This window comes from Phyllobates terribilis, unplaced genomic scaffold (assembly GCF_046119375.1).
Source record: "Phyllobates terribilis strain yellow unplaced genomic scaffold, ASM4611937v1 Scaffold_1__5_contigs__length_1240528914, whole genome shotgun sequence".
NCBI lineage: Eukaryota > Metazoa > Chordata > Amphibia > Anura > Dendrobatidae > Phyllobates > Phyllobates terribilis.
The window spans coordinates 306,744,941-306,763,949 of NW_027362761.1; the positions used below are offsets into that span (position 1 = coordinate 306,744,941).

At 49.9% G+C, this 19,009-nt stretch overlaps 1 protein-coding gene across 1 annotated transcript in view; it reads left to right on the plus strand.

The window, feature by feature from the left end:
- Positions 1-19,009, plus strand: part of SLC5A1 (solute carrier family 5 member 1) — a 133,053-nt gene that overhangs the window by 72,151 nt on the left and 41,893 nt on the right. Inside the window, exons 4-5 of the mRNA XM_073673998.1 lie at positions 14,678-14,737; positions 16,111-16,215. Of these exons, the coding sequence (XP_073530099.1) occupies positions 14,678-14,737; positions 16,111-16,215 (165 nt within the window). The remainder of the gene's footprint in view (positions 1-14,677; positions 14,738-16,110; positions 16,216-19,009) is intronic.

The following is a 19,009-nucleotide window of genomic DNA, read 5'->3' on the forward strand; positions in this document are numbered from 1 at the left end:
AGTCAGGGGCTGGCAGCTGCAGAGCTCGCCCTGACTGAGAAGCTATCACCGGACCCGGAGTCCGAGGCTGTGGGGACTAATCTTTACCCAGCAGCAGAAACCGCCCGGCAGGGGATTTCAGGTCCTCTGGCCAAGAAACCCGAAGGCACGGTCACACGCGTGGGACCAGCACCGCCGTCGTGGAGCGGACGCCACTAGAAGGCCCCGAGTCACCGGCCATACGGGTGAGCACCACACGGTACACTCAGGGACGTGGGCTACTTATACCCGCCTCTAGCAAGGTAGCCAGAAGAGTACAGTCAGTTTGGGAGGCCTACAACTCCGCCTGGCCAGGGGAGATCCCATCTGCTCAAGGACTGACCAGGCCCCGATCGCTAGCCAGTACTCCGGGAGGGTCTATCTTTATCACCAGTAAAGACCCTGAATTACACCGCATCGTCTCTGAGTGATTCCTGCTACCCCCATCATCCACGTCGGCTGCCCTGAGGCCATACCCCTCCCGTTGGGGGTGATACTATCACGCTGCACAATCCTACCACCGGCCTCAGCGGTCTGCCCTGCAGCGGCAGCTCCTTCGCTGCATTCAACGGGTGGCGTAGTCGTCCAACATCTACCGCTAATACATCGCCGCTCAGTTTGACTACCTGGGCACGGACCGGGTCACCGCCACGAGACTACAACCCTCAACAGATCCGGCTCCGGGTAAGCTCCCGTGCGCGCGATGCCGCGCGACGAAGGCCCAGGGGTGCGTCAACTTTTTTTGCGTAGTCGGCAGGATCTCGTGCCCACAACCACCGGGTACTGCGTGCCTGAAAAAGACTGTTCAAACTTACCAGTGGTGAAGATTCCCGCCATCCGGCGCCATCTTCTGTCTTCTTCCTGCCATCCGCGAAGTTTTCCCGCCATCCGGCGCCATCTTCTGCCTTCTTCCCGCCATCCGTGGAGTTTTCCCGCCGTTGGACGCCATCTTGAAGACGCCGCGCGGGAAGAAGAGGGGCGTGGACTCCGAAAGCGCGCGAGAACTGAAGCCCCGCCTCACGTCCGGACGTTGCGTAAGGTCCTGGAAGGAGCCCAGCAGACGCCGACGTCACAGGAGCGCGACGGAAGGTCCTCAACCCTGACGATCCACTGCGGAGCCGCGGCCTACGGAAGAGGATCATCGCAAGGTAGGCCACGGTCCACTAGGGGGGAGGAAGATGTCGGATACGGAGGAGAGCTTCACTGCCTCAACCCCCGCCAGCGCCACCGCTGCTGCAGTCATGCCTTTCACCATGCCCTATATCCCGGGAGCGGCCTGGCTACCCCAGTACTCAGGGGAGTCACATACCCTGCATGACTTTAGAGAAAAGCTGGATAGCCTCTTCCAGGTGTATCCCCTCACAGAAGAGCAAAAAGTGAGCATCCTGGTGGCCCAATTAACCGGGGCAGCCCAAAGGGAGGTAAAGTCCTGGCTACCTGGGGGAAGGACTGTTGCAGGGATACTAACCCGGCTGAGGGACACCTTTGATACCCGCACCTCAGCCGAGATCAAGCTTAGATTCTACGGGTGCAAGCAGCGAGCACACGAGAGTATAAGGGACTATGCCCTGAACCTACAAGAGGCCCTGAGAGCCATTAAGCAGACCGACCCTGACGGCGTGGGAGACGAGGACAGGCTGTTGACTGAACAATTTATAGAGGGTTTATATTGCAATGCCCACTGAACCCAGGACCCTCATCTGGGATTTGCACAGTTCAAGGACAGAGCCATCCGGGTGCTCCGAGAACCGGCACCAGGTGGCGTTGTGACCCACAGACGCCCCACTACCACTTACCACCAGGAGGCGGCACCCTTGTCGGCAGGGCCTGTGGGAGCTGATTTGCAGGCTTTGAACAATGACCCGGCTCCAGACCTGCACCATCAGGTCCAAGAGCTAGCTAAAAGCGTTGCCGCGCTAACCCGAACTGTGCAGTCTTTACAGGTTTCCACTCCAGGGAAGATCCAGCTGGCATCCGGACCGGAGGACATCCCGTGGCGTCGACCAAGGAGGACCCCACCGGCCAGAGGAAGACCCAGCGACCGATACAACGAGGACGGACAACCCATCTGCCGCCGCTGCAATCAACCCGGACATATGGCAAGGTACTGTCCTTTAAACTGGCACAACCTGGGGTAGAGGGCCAAACCCCAGGAAAAAGATCATCAGGCCCATCGAACTGGCGCGACAAATATGTGGGAGGACGTCCAGTCTTGCCCGTGGTACTGGATGGCATCCCCATGAGTGCCCTACTGGACACCGGGTCACAGGTTACCACTATCCCGTACGTGCTCTTCAAGCAGTACTGGAATGACTCGGATATCACCCGCTACCCTGACGACGACTTGAGTATCATCGCCAGCAATGGTCAGCCCGTGCCACAGATTGGATTTAAAGAGGTGACCATTAAAATCGGTAGAGTCGAATTGGCGGCACAGGGACTGATCATTGTAGACATTGACAAGCGCGAGAGCCACCCAAAGATAACTCTAGGAACTAATGTAATTGAAAATTGTCTTGCAGAGGTGATTTTCCTTTTACAGCAGGTTGCCAAGAACGCCAGCTCCGGCCAGCAGCGAGTGCTCCAGAAAGAGATCCGGGCACTGATGCGACGGCAACAGATAGAACTCTCCGGTGGTGAGATTGGTAGCGTAAGAATGTGTGACCCTTTTCCTATTGCCATGCCCCCAAAAAGTGAAATGATGATTTGGTGCCGGGCAGCTATTGGTCTGAGAGGTAGAGATTACCAGGCAATGGTAGAACCAGTTTACTCAGACAGTAGGCCCACCATTTTGACAGCACGGGGGGTGGTCAATGTACGCCATGGGAGGGTGCCCGTTCGCATAATAAATATCGGGAAGAGGGAAGTGTACCTGCCCCGGTATGCCACGCTAGCCAAATTGTATACCATCAATCAAAATTCCATACAGTCCGTAGAACCCTTGCCTCCATCTTCCCCGGAGGAAAGTAACGGCTCTAAGGAAACAATGGAGGACTGGTGTCAGCAACTACATTTGGGTACTGACTCCACTCCCTCACACCAGAGACAGGGAGTCTATCGGGTGGTTCAAGAGTACGAGAGAGTGTTTAGTAAACACCCGTTAGACTTCGGGCGAGTCAAGGGGGTAGAACACCACATCCCCACGGGAGACCATCTTCCCATAAAAGAGAGGTATCGACCCGTACCCCCTGCACACTACCAACACGCCAAGGGGATGCTTAGGGACATGAAGGAGGCTGGGGTGATCAGGGATAGCTGTAGCCCCTGGGCAGCTCCACTAGTCTTAGTCAAAAAGAAAGACAACACCATGAGGATGTGTGTAGATTACCGGAAAATCAACCGTATCACACACAAGGATGCGTACCCCTTACCAAGGATAGAGGAGTCTTTGGCTGCTTTAAGATCTGCTAACTTCTTCTCTACCTTGGATCTCACTAGTGGGTACTGGCAGGTTCCTGTAGCAGAGGCGGACCGGGAGAAGACCGCATTCACCACCCCGATGGGACTTAGCGAGTTTACCTGCATGCCGTTCGGACTCTGTAACGCACCAGGAACCTTTCAACGATTAATGGAGTGCTGTCTGGGCCACAGAAACTTCGAGACGGTCCTGTTGTACCTGGACGATGTCATCGTATATTCCAAGACTTATGAGGACCACCTGAAACACCTGGCGGAAGTGTTCGAAGCTCTGGCAAACTACGGCCTAAAGGTAAAACCCTCCAAGTGTCACCTCCTAAAACCAAAGGTGCAGTACCTGGGACACGTGGTGAGCGCTGACGGAGTGGCTCCCGACCCTGATAAGATCACCGCAATTAAGGAATGGCCAAGTCCCTCCAGTGTAAAGGAAGTGCGGCAGTTCCTCGGGTTGGTAGGCTATTACCGCAGATTCATCCCCGGTTTCACCAAAAAGGCAGCTCCTATGCAGGACCTCCTGATAGGCCAGTCCCGGAAGGCCAAGAACCAGAAGCCGCCCTTCAAATGGGAGAAGTTAGAAGAAGAGTCCTTCCGCCAGCTGAAGATGGCCCTCACGGGGGATGAAATCCTGGCGTACCCTGATTACAGCCAGCCCTTTATCCTCTACACCGACGCAAGTAACATCGGGCTAGGAGCCGTACTGTCCCAGATCCAGCAGGGGAAAGAACGAGTAATCGCTTACGCCAGTCGAAAACTGCGACCCACCGAAAGAAACCCTGAGAATTACAGCTCATTTAAGCTAGAGTTCCTGGCAGTGGTGTGGGCAGTCACCGAACGCTTTAAGCACTACCTCGCTTCTTCCCGGTTCACCGTGTACACGGATAACAACCGGTTGACACACCTGGACACGGCAAGACTCGGTGCCCTAGAGCAGAGATGGATGGCCCGTCTGTCCAACTACGAGTTCACAATCAAATACCGGGCAGGACGCTCCAATACCAACGCGGACGCCCTGTCCAGGATGCCAAACCTACCGGACGTAGGAGAAGATCCAGAGGGATTGGAAGAAGTCGAACTCCCCGCGTTCCACCGTCATGGGACTATCCAGTATTCCCATCGGGTAAGGAGTAAGCAAGCCGCTACGTTTAACCCCTTGCCTCACTACAACTGGGAGGAAACGCAAGACAGTGACCCTGCCGTCCGACTGGTGAAGGAGATGCTCACTCAGCCAGATGCCCGCCTTGACCCAGTGGGCTGAGAAGAGTCGACTGTTCCTTTACAAGGGGAAGTTGTGCCGCAGAATGGTTAACTCCCGGACGCATGAACTAATCTGGCAAGTAGTGGTGCCACGAAGAGACGCAGCCATGGTGATGGAGGCATACCACGACGGGGCTGGACACTTCGGATGGAAGAAGCTGGAGTTCCTGCTGCGCGGGCGGTTCCACTGGGTAGGCATGAGGGGAACCATCGAGAGGTGGTGCAGAGACTGTGGCCCGTGCAACCTAAGAAGGAAGGACCGTGCCAGCCAGAGGACCCCCCTTCAGTCCATTGTCACCAAGCAGCCGTTGGAACTGGTAGCCTTGGATCATGTAAAACTGACCCCAAGCAGAAGTGGCTACGTCTACGCGTTAACCATTGTGGATCATTACTCCCGGTTCTTGGTTGTCGTCCCCGTTAAGGACTTAACAGCTCAAACAGCACCTAGAGCCTTCCAGCAGCACTTCTGCCGTCCACACGGGTACCCGGACCAAGTGCTGACGGACCAGGGACCTGCCTTTGAAGCGGAGGTCTTCCAGGAATTCTGCAATCTGTATGGCTGCCGGAAGATAAGGACGACACCCTATCATCCGCAAACTAATGGACTTTGTGAGAAAATGAACCAGGTGGTAATGGATCTTCTGAAAACGTTGCCCCTGGAAGAACGCAGTCTGTGGCCTGAGAAGCTGCCCGACCTGGTGGACCTATATAACTACATCCCTGTAGGTTCCACCAACTGTACCCCGGCTTACCTAATGAGGGCAAGGCCTGGTAAGCTACCTGTTGACCTGGAGATGGGAGTCCTGACACCCGAGGACACTTCACCGGAAGCAGACTGGGACACAGAGAGGCAGCAGCAGTACCGGAAAGTACAGGAGAGCGTGGAGCGAAGTCTCTGTCTCGCTAGGGAAAGACAAGAGAAAAATTACAACCAGTATGCTCCCGCTGTTCCCCTGGTACCCGGAGAGCAGGTCTTGAAGAGGAAGAGACGGCTCCACAAGTTGGACAACCAGTGGGAGAAGGACCCGTACACCGTACTGCCCTCAAGCCACGACAACCCAAAGGTTTGTACCATCAGTAAAGACGGAGGGGAAACCACAGCCATTGTATCCCGGGATCACCTGAAGAAGTGTCCCGAACAGCTACGGAACCCAGAAGGAGAGCAAGAAGACCCTCGACCCGTAGAGGAAAGGGAAGATATGGTTAGTACTGTGCTCGGAGACTTCCCTCGATCCTGGACTCAAGTCAATGGTGCAGTTGTGGTACCCGTCCTCACGTTCCTCCAACCAGCATCCCAAGTGCCTACGGAGCAACAGGTAGAGCTGGAAGAGCAGCCGGTCCAGGAGGCAGCAGACTCCACACAAGCAGAACAGGAGGATCAACCCTCTGCTCATAGTGAGCCTGCCGTACCCCTAGTGAGCCAAAGAGCCCGTAGACAGCTGCCCAGTTTACCCTTGACAGCTCCTACACCCTGTAGTTCAGGGCCAGACAGTCAACTCCGTAGGTCCACTAGGGCCACTAGAGGCCAGTTACCCGCACGTTGGAGGATTTGAAGTGTTTAAATTGTTTTATTTGTGGTCACCTGTCTGTTACTTGTAAATAATTATGTGTTTCTAGTTATTTTTAGGAGTCCTTGGTGGATTTACCGGGAATCCTTGTACAATTGGTTGGAGCGTAACCCAGGAATGGACTAAAAGACTGTTAAGGACTCGGGGCAGGACAGACCCCTACCTGGTTACGTCTCCCTGTTTTGGTGAAATGGACACCTTTGTTTTCTTCAAAGACTGCACCCGGTTGCGGACACGCCGTAACCATCTTTATGTGTTTTTCTTATTGTATTATTATTGTTTATACCTTGTTATGTTTTTCTAAAAATATGTTTAGTCCCGGAGTACTAAATTTCACTAGGGGGGAATGTGGCACCCCAGGGGTCTGGTTTCCACAGTAACAGCAATGTTATGTCTGAGAGCAGGTGGGAGGTCCCTTGGTCAGGGATCCTGTGCATGCCACACCTCCTGCCCAGTCCTGGGAGGGGAAGAACTTCCCCTATATAAACCTAGGGCTGAGGCAGGGTTAGTGAGTAGAGAAGAAGTAGAGACAGAGAAGAGAAGCAGATCTAGGAAAAGAACATCAGGAGCTCTGTGGGAGCAGTGCTATAAGGAGTCAGGGGCTGGCAGCTGCAGAGCTCGCCCTGACTGAGAAGCTATCACCGGACCCGGAGTCCGAGGCTGTGGGGACTAATCTTTACCCAGCAGCAGAAACCGCCCGGCAGGGGATTTCAGGTCCTCTGGCCAAGAAACCCGAAGGCACGGTCACACGCGTGGGACCAGCACCGCCGTCGTGGAGCGGACGCCACTAGAAGGCCCCGAGTCACCGGCCATACGGGTGAGCACCACACGGTACACTCAGGGACGTGGGCTACTTATACCCGCCTCTAGCAAGGTAGCCAGAAGAGTACAGTCAGTTTGGGAGGCCTACAACTCCGCCTGGCCAGGGGAGATCCCATCTGCTCAAGGACTGACCAGGCCCCGATCGCTAGCCAGTACTCCGGGAGGGTCTATCTTTATCACCAGTAAAGACCCTGAATTACACCGCATCGTCTCTGAGTGATTCCTGCTACCCCCATCATCCACGTCGGCTGCCCTGAGGCCATACCCCTCCCGTTGGGGGTGATACTATCACGCTGCACAATCCTACCACCGGCCTCAGCGGTCTGCCCTGCAGCGGCAGCTCCTTCGCTGCATTCAACGGGTGGCGTAGTTGTCCAACATCTACCGCTAATACATCGCCGCTCAGTTTGACTACCTGGGCACGGACCGGGTCACCGCCACGAGACTACAACCCTCAACAGATCCGGCTCCGGGTAAGCTCCCGTGCGCGCGATGCCGCGCGACGAAGGCCCAGGGGTGCGTCATATACGCCAGACAAGGATTCAAAATGTCTCTCAGAGCGAAAGGCCGTTGGGCTCAGCGGGAACCATGGCCTGAGCAAACTGTTACGCTCATGCCCGGACTGACTGGCGTGAGCGTGATTAGTGATCCCACTGTACCATGAACCGAGGAGTGCCTGGACTGGCGTAACTAAGTATCAACCCGATCCGAATAAAGGTCGCATGGCGGCTTAGTCGACTCCGTGGAACAAGGAGGAACCGAGCAGAGGGACCAGGTGCGACTCCAGGTCAGACCCCGGTCACAGTTGTTGACCCACACCGGGGAATGCAGGAACAGGCAGGTTAGACTGGCATATAGGCAGGTGGGTATTGGCAAGTACGGCTGGTATGCAGACAGGTGGGTACTGGCTAGTACGGCTGGTATGCAGACAGGTGGGCTCTGGCAAGCACGGCTGGTATGCAGACAGGTGGGCACTGGCAAGCATGGCTGGTATGCAGACAGGTGGGCACTGGCAAGCACGGCTGGTATGCGGACAGGTGGGCACTGGCAAGCACGGCTGGTATGCAGACAGGGAGATACTGGCTAGCACGGCTGGAGTGCAGACCGGGAGGTACTAGCAGGTGGGAACACAGGCTGGATAGGGTCCAGTACAGACTGGGAGACAGATACAGAGCCGCAGATGCGGTAGACAAGCAGAGTAAAGCGAAACCGCCGGAGTGGAGGACAAGGCAGAGTAGAGAGGAACTGCTGGTGCGGTGAGCAAGCAGAGCGGAGCGAAAACCGCAGGTGCGGTGGGCAAGGCAGAGCAGAGCGGAACTGCCGGAGCAGTAGACAAGGCAAAGCAGAGAGAAACCGCCGGAGCGGTGGGCAAGTCAGAGCAGAGAGAAACCGCCGGAGTGGTGGGTAAGGCAGAGCAGAGGGAAGCCGCCGGAGCGGTGGGCAAGTCAGAGCAGAGAGAAACCGCTGGAGCGGTGGGTAAGTCAGAGCAGAGAGAAACCGCCTAAACGGTGGGTAAGGCAGAGCAGAGGGAAGCCGCCGGAGCGGTGGGCAAGTCAGAGCAGAGAGAAACCGCCGGAGCGGTGGGTAAGGCAGAGCAGAGGGAAACCGCCGGAGCGGTGGGCAAGTCAGAGCAGAGAGAAACCGCCGGAGCGGTGGGCAAGGCAGAGAGGACAGGGCTCTGTTCACATGGAACAGACTGGAAAATACAGGAAGATACGGAGGAAGGGAAAAAAGACAAGCAGAACCAGATACACACAAGGTACTTACTATGAAGTAGCGAGTGGACACAAAACTCACAAACACAAGAACAGAGCCAACGAGTTGGAGTTAGGTGCAGATTCAGATACTGCAGGAAAAGGGAAGGTACGGACATAGAGATAAACAGGTAACAGGCTAGGATACAGTTCAGACAGAAACTGCTACTGAAATGAGATACAAAAACGAGCCTGGTAATACAGCCCCCAGAGTGGCGGAAACAGACTAGAAGTCACAGGTAACAGGCCTGGGAATACAGCCCCCAGAGTAGCGGAAACAGACTAGAAGTCAGAGATAACAGGTCTGGGAATGCAGCCCCCAGAGTGGCAGAAACAGACAAGAAGTCAGAGATAACAGGACAGGACCTGGCAATACAGTTGCAAAGACAAACTGAGTGAAGGTGTTGCTCAGGCACCTCCTACTGGGTAGAGGGGGTTTAAATATCCAGTGACTCACAGCAATAGGCTGGAGACGCATTAGTGGTGCGCCCACAGCAGCTATTAAATCAGGAAGTAACCGGGCCGCCGCCCTAAGCAGTCAGTCAAGAGGCATGCACACAGCATGAACTGGAGCAAGATTAGCAGGCTGGACTGACAGGTAAGATTGCGGTCTTGCATAGTGGGAGGTGGTGCACTATGCAAGCACGCCGCCAGGGATGTTACACTATGGTCCGGGGAGCGGCGGGCATGCGACTGCAAGTATCTGATTTGCATACATGCTGTCACGTTCTGCATAGATGCAAGCAGCCTCGCTCAATGCAAGTGTATAGAGCAAGGCTGGAAAAGTCTAGTCGAAATGTGGCCGGAAGCATGCAAGTCGCATGCTTGCAGTTACATGACCGGCCACTCCCGCCGCCGCAGTACATGCTCCCATCGCTGCAGTCACATAGAGTGACTCCTAACTTGAAGCCTAAGGTCAGACAACCCCTTTAAGGACTTTAAGGACTCCATACACATTAGACTAATGTCAGCCAAACCCTCCATTATGGTATTGTGTCTCAGGGTTCTTTGGATCACTGAAATCAATCTCAAACAGCTGTGATAATTAGTTTGCCAGCTGAGCCCAATTAAAGGAACACTACTAAGAAGGATGTTCCACATTATTAACCAGGCCACAGGTTTTAAGTGTAATGTCATAAATAACATCACACTTTCCCCTGTACCAGCAATCTGCTGCCTTGGAGTAACCCTTGACTCTGCCATATCCTTCAAACCACACATCCAAGCTCTCACCACCTCCTGTCGCCTCCGACTCAAAAATATTTCAAGAATCCGTCCTTTCTTCAACTCTCAATCTACTAAAATGCTTCTGCATGCCCTCATCATCTCCCTCCTTGACTACGGCAACATCATCCTCTGTGGCCTACCTGCTAACACTCTCTCACCTCTCCGGTCCATCCTTTACTCTCCTGCCTGACTAATTCATCTCTCTCCTCATTACTCCTCCTCTTCCTCTCTTTGCAAATCCCTTCATTAATTCCCAATTCCCCAGCATATCCAGTTCAAACTACTAACACTGACCTACCAAGCCATCCATAACCTTTCTCCTCCGTACATCTCCGAACTAATCTTCCGATATCTTCCCTCACGTAATCTCCGGTCCTCCCAAGACCTCCTTCTCTCTTCCACACTTATTCATTCCATACCCAATCGCCTCCAAGACTTCTCCCAAATATCCCCCATCGGCTGGAATTCCATGTCTCAACACGTCCGATTATCCACCACATTCGGATCCTTCAGACAGAGACTGACAACTCATCTCTTCAAGAAACGTGCAATGACCATATCAACACTTTCAGAGCTACTGCAACCACCCAACCTACTGTCTCCTTCCCCATTCCTGTAGAATGTAAGCCCGCAAGGGCAGGGTCCTCTTCCCTCTGTACCAGTCTATCATTGTTAGTTTGTTTACTGTAAGTGATATCTGTATTTTGTATGTAACCCTTTCTCATGTACAGCACCATGGAATCAATGGTGCTATATAAATTAATAATAATAATAATAGGAAAGAAAAAGGATCTGTCTGCTGCTGAAAAGCAGCAAATAGTGCAACTGCTTGGACAAGGTATGAAAACATTAGTTATTTCATAAAAACTCTGATATGACTGAGCCCTAACATTCGCATGGAGATGAACAAACTAGGGGAGATGTTAAACCTGCACACCACAGGTTAATATACAGACTAGGCAAATCCCTAACCGGCCCCTGATTTGTCCCTGCATGACCTCGGAGGTTGGCACCCTAAAATTATGCAAAGGTAACCCCACTGAATGTCAGCTAACCCTGAGTGTCCTTAACTTCACCCTCAATTATATAGAGAGTGTAACCCAAAACAACAACAACAGAATATAGTGTACACAGACAGTGGGTGGGACACAGGGCTAAAGATGTGTTCACATAGTCATACATGAAAGACGGAAGAATAAGAAAGTAACCCAAAAAGACTTCGGTATACGAGAATACCCCTACACACTGAATGTAACAAAATGAGAAAAGTGCTGAGAGGGGGAAAACGCAAATAAACCGCAGGAGAAGCAACAGAGAAAACCTGAGCAAGATAATCCTTCACTGGGGAGCTGCGACTCCAAACATCCATCTAACTTGGAATATAGCCAGAAAAGGCTGCATGTGCCAGGAGAGTATAAATAGCCCCTCCCAATATGTGATAGGTCAAACAAACGAGGAAATGAAAACACCTGCATAGAAGCAACACAGCAAAGCAAAGACTAGAGCATTATGTGGTTCTGTGCTCCCACCTGAGAATAGAGCAGGTCTGGTGCTGCGCTACTCCGGTCGCAGGCACCGCCACTGTCCTGATCCTGGAGGCAGAGCTACTACGCGCGTATGGAGACTGTCCCAATATTTTCGAGCATCGATTTCTGGTGATGTAGGATGTGTGAGGACGCGGGATGCCGAGTCTGTCACTGATTTCCCCAGTTGCCAGGCAATGCAGGACGCTTCTTTGTCTGGTACTAGGCAATGTTGGAATTGTGTTCATTCTGCTGTGCAGGCTAGCAGGGAGTGGCTGTCTGGGGATGATTGGGAGGTATTCAACACCTGATAATTAGGCGGGCTATATAATCTTGCTCTCTGCTCAGTCAGTGCCTTGCTGTTTATTGCAATTCCATGTGCTGTAGTGGAGAGTGCTGCTAGCATTAGGTTTGCTATCTTTTCAGGGGTTTTCTCATTTTCTCTTCTGGTTTCACTCCCTGGGGTTCTTGTAGAGGTATTCACCAGGTTCTTGACTAGGCATCAGCCACGTCACCAGACCCCAGCTGTCCGGTGACAGTGGTCCTGGGAAGAGCTCTGCCAAAGTCCCCCTTCCATTTACTGGGAGTTGGGTGAAGAGTATTCCCGGCCCTCAAGGGCTCGCCAAGCTGGGCAACTTGCACTAAGTGCGTCTTTGGCTGCGCCTTTGCTGGTTTGGCGCCAGACTTGCTGGGTCCCTCTGCAAAGCGCATAGCACATTATCAGCAGTTGGACAAAAAGAACACAGGCTGCAGTCCAACAGAGAGGGAAACTCATGCACAGCCAGAGGTCACCGGATTGAGCCCAAGAATCGAGCCATGACCACTTAAGTGGTCATCGTACTGTGAAGAGATTTGTGGCTGATACGGAGCACTGTCGGGTTCGTGCAGACAAAGGTATCATGAGGAGGTTTCTGCCAGACAAATTCATCAGATTAAGAGAGAAGCTGCTAAAATACCATTACAAAGCAACAAATAGGTAATTGAATCTCCTAGCGCTTCTGGAGTCCAGAGAACGTCAAGGTGTAAGATCCACCAGCGTCTTGCAGTTGTGCATAAACCTACTATTCAAACAATCCTAAACAGTGCCCACAAGCAGAAATGGTTGTAGTGTGCCCAGACATACTTAAAGACAAATTTTAAAACAGTCTTGTTTACTGGTGAATGCCATGCAACCCTGGATGGTTCAGGTGGGTGGTTGATGGATGGCCTCCATTTCCCAACAAGGCTGCAACGTCAGTAAGGATGTGGTGGAGTCATGTCTTGGGCAATAATCATGGGGAGAGAGTTGGTAGGCCCCTTTAAGGTCCCTAAAGGTGTGAAAATGACATTGTTTAAGTGCAAAGAGTTTCTGACTGACCACTTTCTTCCATGGTACAAAAATAAGAATCGTGCCATCAGTAGCAAAATCATCTTCATGCATGACAATGCACCATCTCATGCTGCAAAGAATACCGCTGAATCATTGGCATCTGTGGGCATAAAAGGAGAGAAACTCATGGTGTGGCCACCATCCTCCCCTCTCCTCAACCCTATTGAGAATTTTTGGAGTATCCTCAAGCAAAAGATCTATGAGGGTGGGAGGAAGTTCACAAAACAGCAGCTCTAGGAGGCTACCCTGACATCCTGCAAAGAAATTCAATAAGAAATTATCCAAAAACTCCAAGTTCGATGGATGCAAGTATTGTGAAGGTCCTATGTTAACATGTAACTTGGCCTATTAAGATGTTTTTGATTGAAAAAGCTTTTGATTTCAGTAATGTGAACCCTTAATGCTGTACATTCAACAAATAACTATTTTCAATTTTTTACAACCTAGAAAATGTTTGAAATCTCTGCTGTGCATCATAATTTTGAACAGAGCATTTTGAGTTTTTTTTAGTTTTGATAAAAACACTGTTATTGGGAGGTTTGTAAAATAAAATGTGATTTATATTCTAACGGTTGATAATTTGAACATTATACTGACTCATTTGCATCGACCATTTAGGAAGATCAGAGAAAAATAGTATGTGTATAATTATTTGGAACGTGGTGCAGTAGTGACTCTCTCATAGAAAACACATGCATGGGAGAATCGGGTGAGGCAGCTGCCAACCGAACCATCAATCGGTCAACAGTTGTCTAAGGTATATTGGAGGCTTTAGGTCTTTACAGGTTTTCAATCCTTAAGTAGAAACAATATTTCCATTTACTGACAGCAAGTAAAAATCATGAAATATTTGGAATTACAAGTGTTACACGCACGCTGCTAGGCTCAGATAGGGGCGAGACAGGTTACATGAATTCTTTGGAATCCTGGGGGAACCGTTACACAGGGCGACCATAGACCATGTGCTGCAGCTTCTCTCAGGCACACAGGGGTATTGACCCTCAGGCACAGACACGTAGGTTGTTTCACTTGCTGACCAGACACACTTGACAAGGGTCCTCATAAATGGTAGAACAGTAGCATTTAATAAGAAGCCGCACAGCCAGTGCAAGTTAAGTCTTATGAGCAACAGGCTTCAGTGACAAACAGTAGAGTTTCCTTAGCAGCACAGCAGTTCACAGTCTTCCCAGTAGTACAGGACAGCACAGTTCTAATGCAAAGGCACATTAATGAACACAGCATTCTTTACAGCACAGTGAGGTGAAGGAGGGGGGGGAATTTTCTGAGGGAGAATGATCCATGTGACCATTTCTTACAGTCCTTATCTTTCTGCTTGACAATACTCTGCACTGCTAGTTCAGGAACTCTACCTGACCTGTGCTTAGCTTCGCTCCTGACTTGAATCCATTTCACTTGCAGGAGCGCTTCTGACAGATGCAGAACACACACCACCTTTCTCTTCGGCTCCAGCCAAACAGTAAACAACTTCCCCACAATCCCCCTGGGGCTCTGCTAAAACACTCCCCTTCTCCTGTGACTGTGTTAACCCCTCTAGTTGCTGGATGCTTCTGGAGCACAACACTTCCAGTCTCATGTGCTTGTGTTACTGGTAATAGTTGCTGAATGCTTTTAAAGCAACAGCACTACTTCTGCATGTCACACAAGGGAAATAATCACTGAGCATTTTTTTCATATTTATGAGACTTTTTTTGTTTGTGTTTTCAGGCTCTGGTCATGGTGGTCATTCTAGGATGGATCTTTGTGCCAATCTACGTGAAAGCAGGGGTGAGTCTTCTTAGTAAACATTTTTCCAAAATGTAAATGGTTGTTCTCATTGTTCTTAAGGAGTGCAACATTCCTCTGTTTCCCAGCTTCCTGCTTGTCCGGGGTGCAGTGCACTCCTGATTTAGGCTGTGTGCCCACTAAGCGTTTTTTAAGCGTTTCTGCAGCGGCAATTCTGCTGCAGAAACGCTTAAAAAATGCTTGGTAGAAGGTCTGCAATGTTCCCCAATAATAATCCGCATGTGCTGTGCACATGCTGCGCAAATTTCTGCTGCGGACTATAATTGCGGAAAAATCCGCAGCACTACCAATTATTTTGCGCAATTGCGGCATTTTCGCCGCCATTGACTTGCATTGAATCACTTAATATTAAGCGATTCAATGTGCGGATGGTACCCGGGTCTGGAGAAGAGGAGACTCTCATCCAGACACGGGTACCATAGTACCTGTAAAAAAAAAAGAATTAAAATAAAAAATATACATTATACTCACCTTCTGATGGCCCCCGGTCTCCATAGCGATGCGTCCTGCCTCCCCGGCAGCTCGCGATGGTCTAAAAGGACCTGCCATGACATCATTTAGTCATGTGACGGGTCGCGCAACCGCTGACGTCGGCGGTCGCGTGACCTGTCACATGACTAAATGACGTCATGGAAGGTCCTTTTACACAACCGCGAAACACCAGGAAGACTGGACGCATCGGATAAGGAGAACGGGGGCCATCGGAAGGTGAGTATATGTTTTTTTTTTTTTTTTTTACCATTTATTTATTTTTTTTAACTAACTTGGTCACACTATATCAAATCCATGCCAGTTGCATGGATTTATATAGTGTGACCAAGTTGTCAAGCACTTTCCAAGTGATGCTAAAATCGCTTGGAAAGCACTTGACAACCCGCATGCGAAATCGCATGATCAAAACGCTTCACTTCCGCTTGTCCCTGGCAGGAAAAATGCATGTAAAATCCGCATGCGTTTTTTCTGCCAGGGAGATACAGAAACGCTTAGGAAAAATCCGGAGCATTTCTGCATCGTGGGCACTTAGCCTTACTGTTCAGACCAGCAGCAGTCATGTCACTGATCTGAACTGTGCACCCTCTGATCCGGCATGCAGAAGCAGCTTAACCTCTGCAGCACCAGAGGAGTGCAAGGACACTGAAGCTGGCCCGACCCAGTGATCAGAACAGCTTTAAAACAGCTCTTTTAAAGGGGTTGTCTGGTACAAACCGATAAGTCTGCAGTCACTCTTGTGGGTCCTGCAGCGATTATACATTTATCACCTGTCATAGGTGATAAATGTTATTCATGTGACAACTCCATACCTACAGACTGGTAACTGTGATGCATGATTATATTAAATAATTATTTTTTCATAGGTAGTCACAATGCCAGAGTACCTGCGGAAACGTTTTGGAGGGGATCGAATTCGAATTTACCTCTCCGTTCTATCTCTACTTCTTTACGTGTTTACCAAGATCTCAGTGAGTTCATTTTACGCTTATTCCCATTAAACATTTGCCCTGCAATTTTTTAAAATTGGCCACCCAACCAGTTTTCATTAAAATTACACTGATATTATGAGAAAGTTTCGGCTTTTCTGGCCCAAGATATTCACATATATACTTCTAATATCTTGTGAATTATATATAAACCTTGTAGTCTCCATGTACAATCAGAAGAGTTTAATTTTGTTGAATGTGATGAGTTCAGTAGGATACTGGTTGTCTACAAAGTAGAGAAGTGGGCATTCACAGTTTTCAGACCCTAGACCACTTTTTTCTGTGAGGTTTTGAATTGTAATGTAATGATATACCTTCACTGACTTTGAGACTTCTTGTAAATAATGCAGGGCAAAAGCACCATGTTAAGCCCCAATATAAACTAGAATGTATGGGGACTTCCTGCCTCTCCACAAAAAAGACTATGGATGAGGCAGTTTCAACTCAAAAGGCATCTCTTTTGCTCTCCTGGATGTTAAGAGATAACTGGCATCCTCCTTCCCCTTTGCGAATTCATGATCACTCAGCCAAGCCCCGTGTTCATATGTAGGGGAGTCAGGGGAAATAGATGTAAGCAAACTCTACTGTTTAAGGGTGCATGTAGACCCAGGGGTGCACTACATTTTTTGGTACAAGGGCCACATTGTCATACTGAACCAATCCCAATTTTTTTAAAAGGGGTACATACATAAATACATCACCAGAACCACTGTCCGTATATTAATATATCTGTGACATGCAGAAGTAGAGCTGTTGCTCCAAAAGCATCCAGCAACTATTTGAGTTAACACAGTCACAAGAGACAGGAAGTGTTGTGCTTCAGAAGCATCCAGCAACTAGAGGGGTTAACACAGTCACAGGAGACAGGGAGTGTTTAGCAGAGCCCCAGGGGGGTTGTGGGGAACTTGTTTTTTAGTCTGGCTGGACCTTAAGAGAAAGGTGGTGTGTGATCTGTATCTCACAGAAGGCAAGTGAACAGAATTCAGATCAGGAGGGAAGCTAAACATGGGTCAGATAGACTCCCTGAACTAACAGTTCAGAGTATTATCGGGCAGAAAGATAAGGACTGGAAGGAATCATCTTCACACAGGGATCCCAGGGATCATCTCCCTCATCAAACCCTCCCCTCTCCGTCTCCATGCAGGATAAAGAATGCTGTGCACTATTGTGTCCTTGTGAAGGAAAAACCTGTGGTTGAGTATGCATAGAAGTGTGCTGCAAAGAGATCTAATCTGTGCTGAATTATGCTACTGAAAAGACTGACGTTACTGTGCCTGGTTTAATAGACTGTATTGTGGTGAAGCCTGTTGCTTCAAAGAGTTAAATGGTTCTGACCGTACTTGATTAAACTGCACTGTTCAACTATTTATGAAGACTTGTCAGATGTGTCAGCAATTGAATCTATCGTGTGCCTGAGAGAAGCTGCAGCCTATGGTCGCTCTGGGTAACGGTTCCCCCAGGATTCCAACGAATTCATGAAACCCGTCTCGCCCTATCTGAACCTAGCGGCATGCGTGTAACACATCACCAGAACCAAGTTTTTAGTATTTGAAAAGGATTTGGAGAGTTTCTGCTCCAAAACTTAGTGTGAACACACTCTACCTTACACTGAGTTTTTGGAGCAGAAATTGATTAGAAACTCGCCAAATCCTCCTCATAATCTCAAAACTCTAAGTTTTGAGGATTTTTCAGTTTTAACATAGCCTTGAAGCATATTATGGATTGCTAAATGTGTACAAGATCAGAACCACCATCACTAGATGATTGCAGTGCCAGAACCACCATTAGTAGATGAATGCAGTGCCAGAATGACTCTCAGTAGATGAATGCAGCACCAGAACCACAATCAGTACATGAATGCAGCGCCAGAACAACTAACAGTACATAAACAGAGAGCCAGAACCACCGGCAATGCATGAATGCAGCACAGAACTACCGTCAATACATGAATGCAGCACCAGAACCACTGTCAGTACATTGATTCAGCACCAGAACCACTGTCAGTACATGAATGCAGAGCCTAAACCACTGTCAGTAAATGAATGCAGCCCAGAACCACTGTCAGCACATTGATGCAGCACCAGAACCACTGTCAGTACATGAATGCAGCACCAAGCTTAGTACAATGATCAATTGCAGTGTCAGGTCAGCTTCATATACATTTGTATCACATGAACATACAATTCCCAATATGTCTTTAACAATGATAAGGAGATGCTGGGAGTTGTTGTTACTAGCCATCATCAAACTGCGGACAATACAGGAACCACAGGACTGATGAGACGCAGGCAGTGTCACAAATATACATTTACATCCAGGTACCGTACAGGTAACATCTTCTTTGATTAGAGTCATTCCCATCTCTTTTATCTCCACATAGTACAGATGCCATGATGAGATTTCATGCCCAGAGCTCATCTCTCCAGATTTCCCTCTTCTCCGTCGTCTGCAGCAAATCCCGACACGGTGCCATGAAAAAACAAAAATATCTCCCATGCTTGCCACTGAATAAATAATTGCCCCTCACTGTGCTTCCTACACAAAATATCCTCCCACAGTGCACCTCCTCATAATATTCCCCCACAGTACCCCTGTCCATAATATCTCCCACACTGCCCCTTTTCTTAATATTACTCCCACAGTACCCCTCTTCATAATATTCCCCACATACTGCCCCTCTCCATGATATCCCACCACAGTGCCCGTCTCCATAATAACCCCCCAGAGTGACCCTCTTCTTAATATTCCCCCCACACTGCCCCTCTTCATTATATTC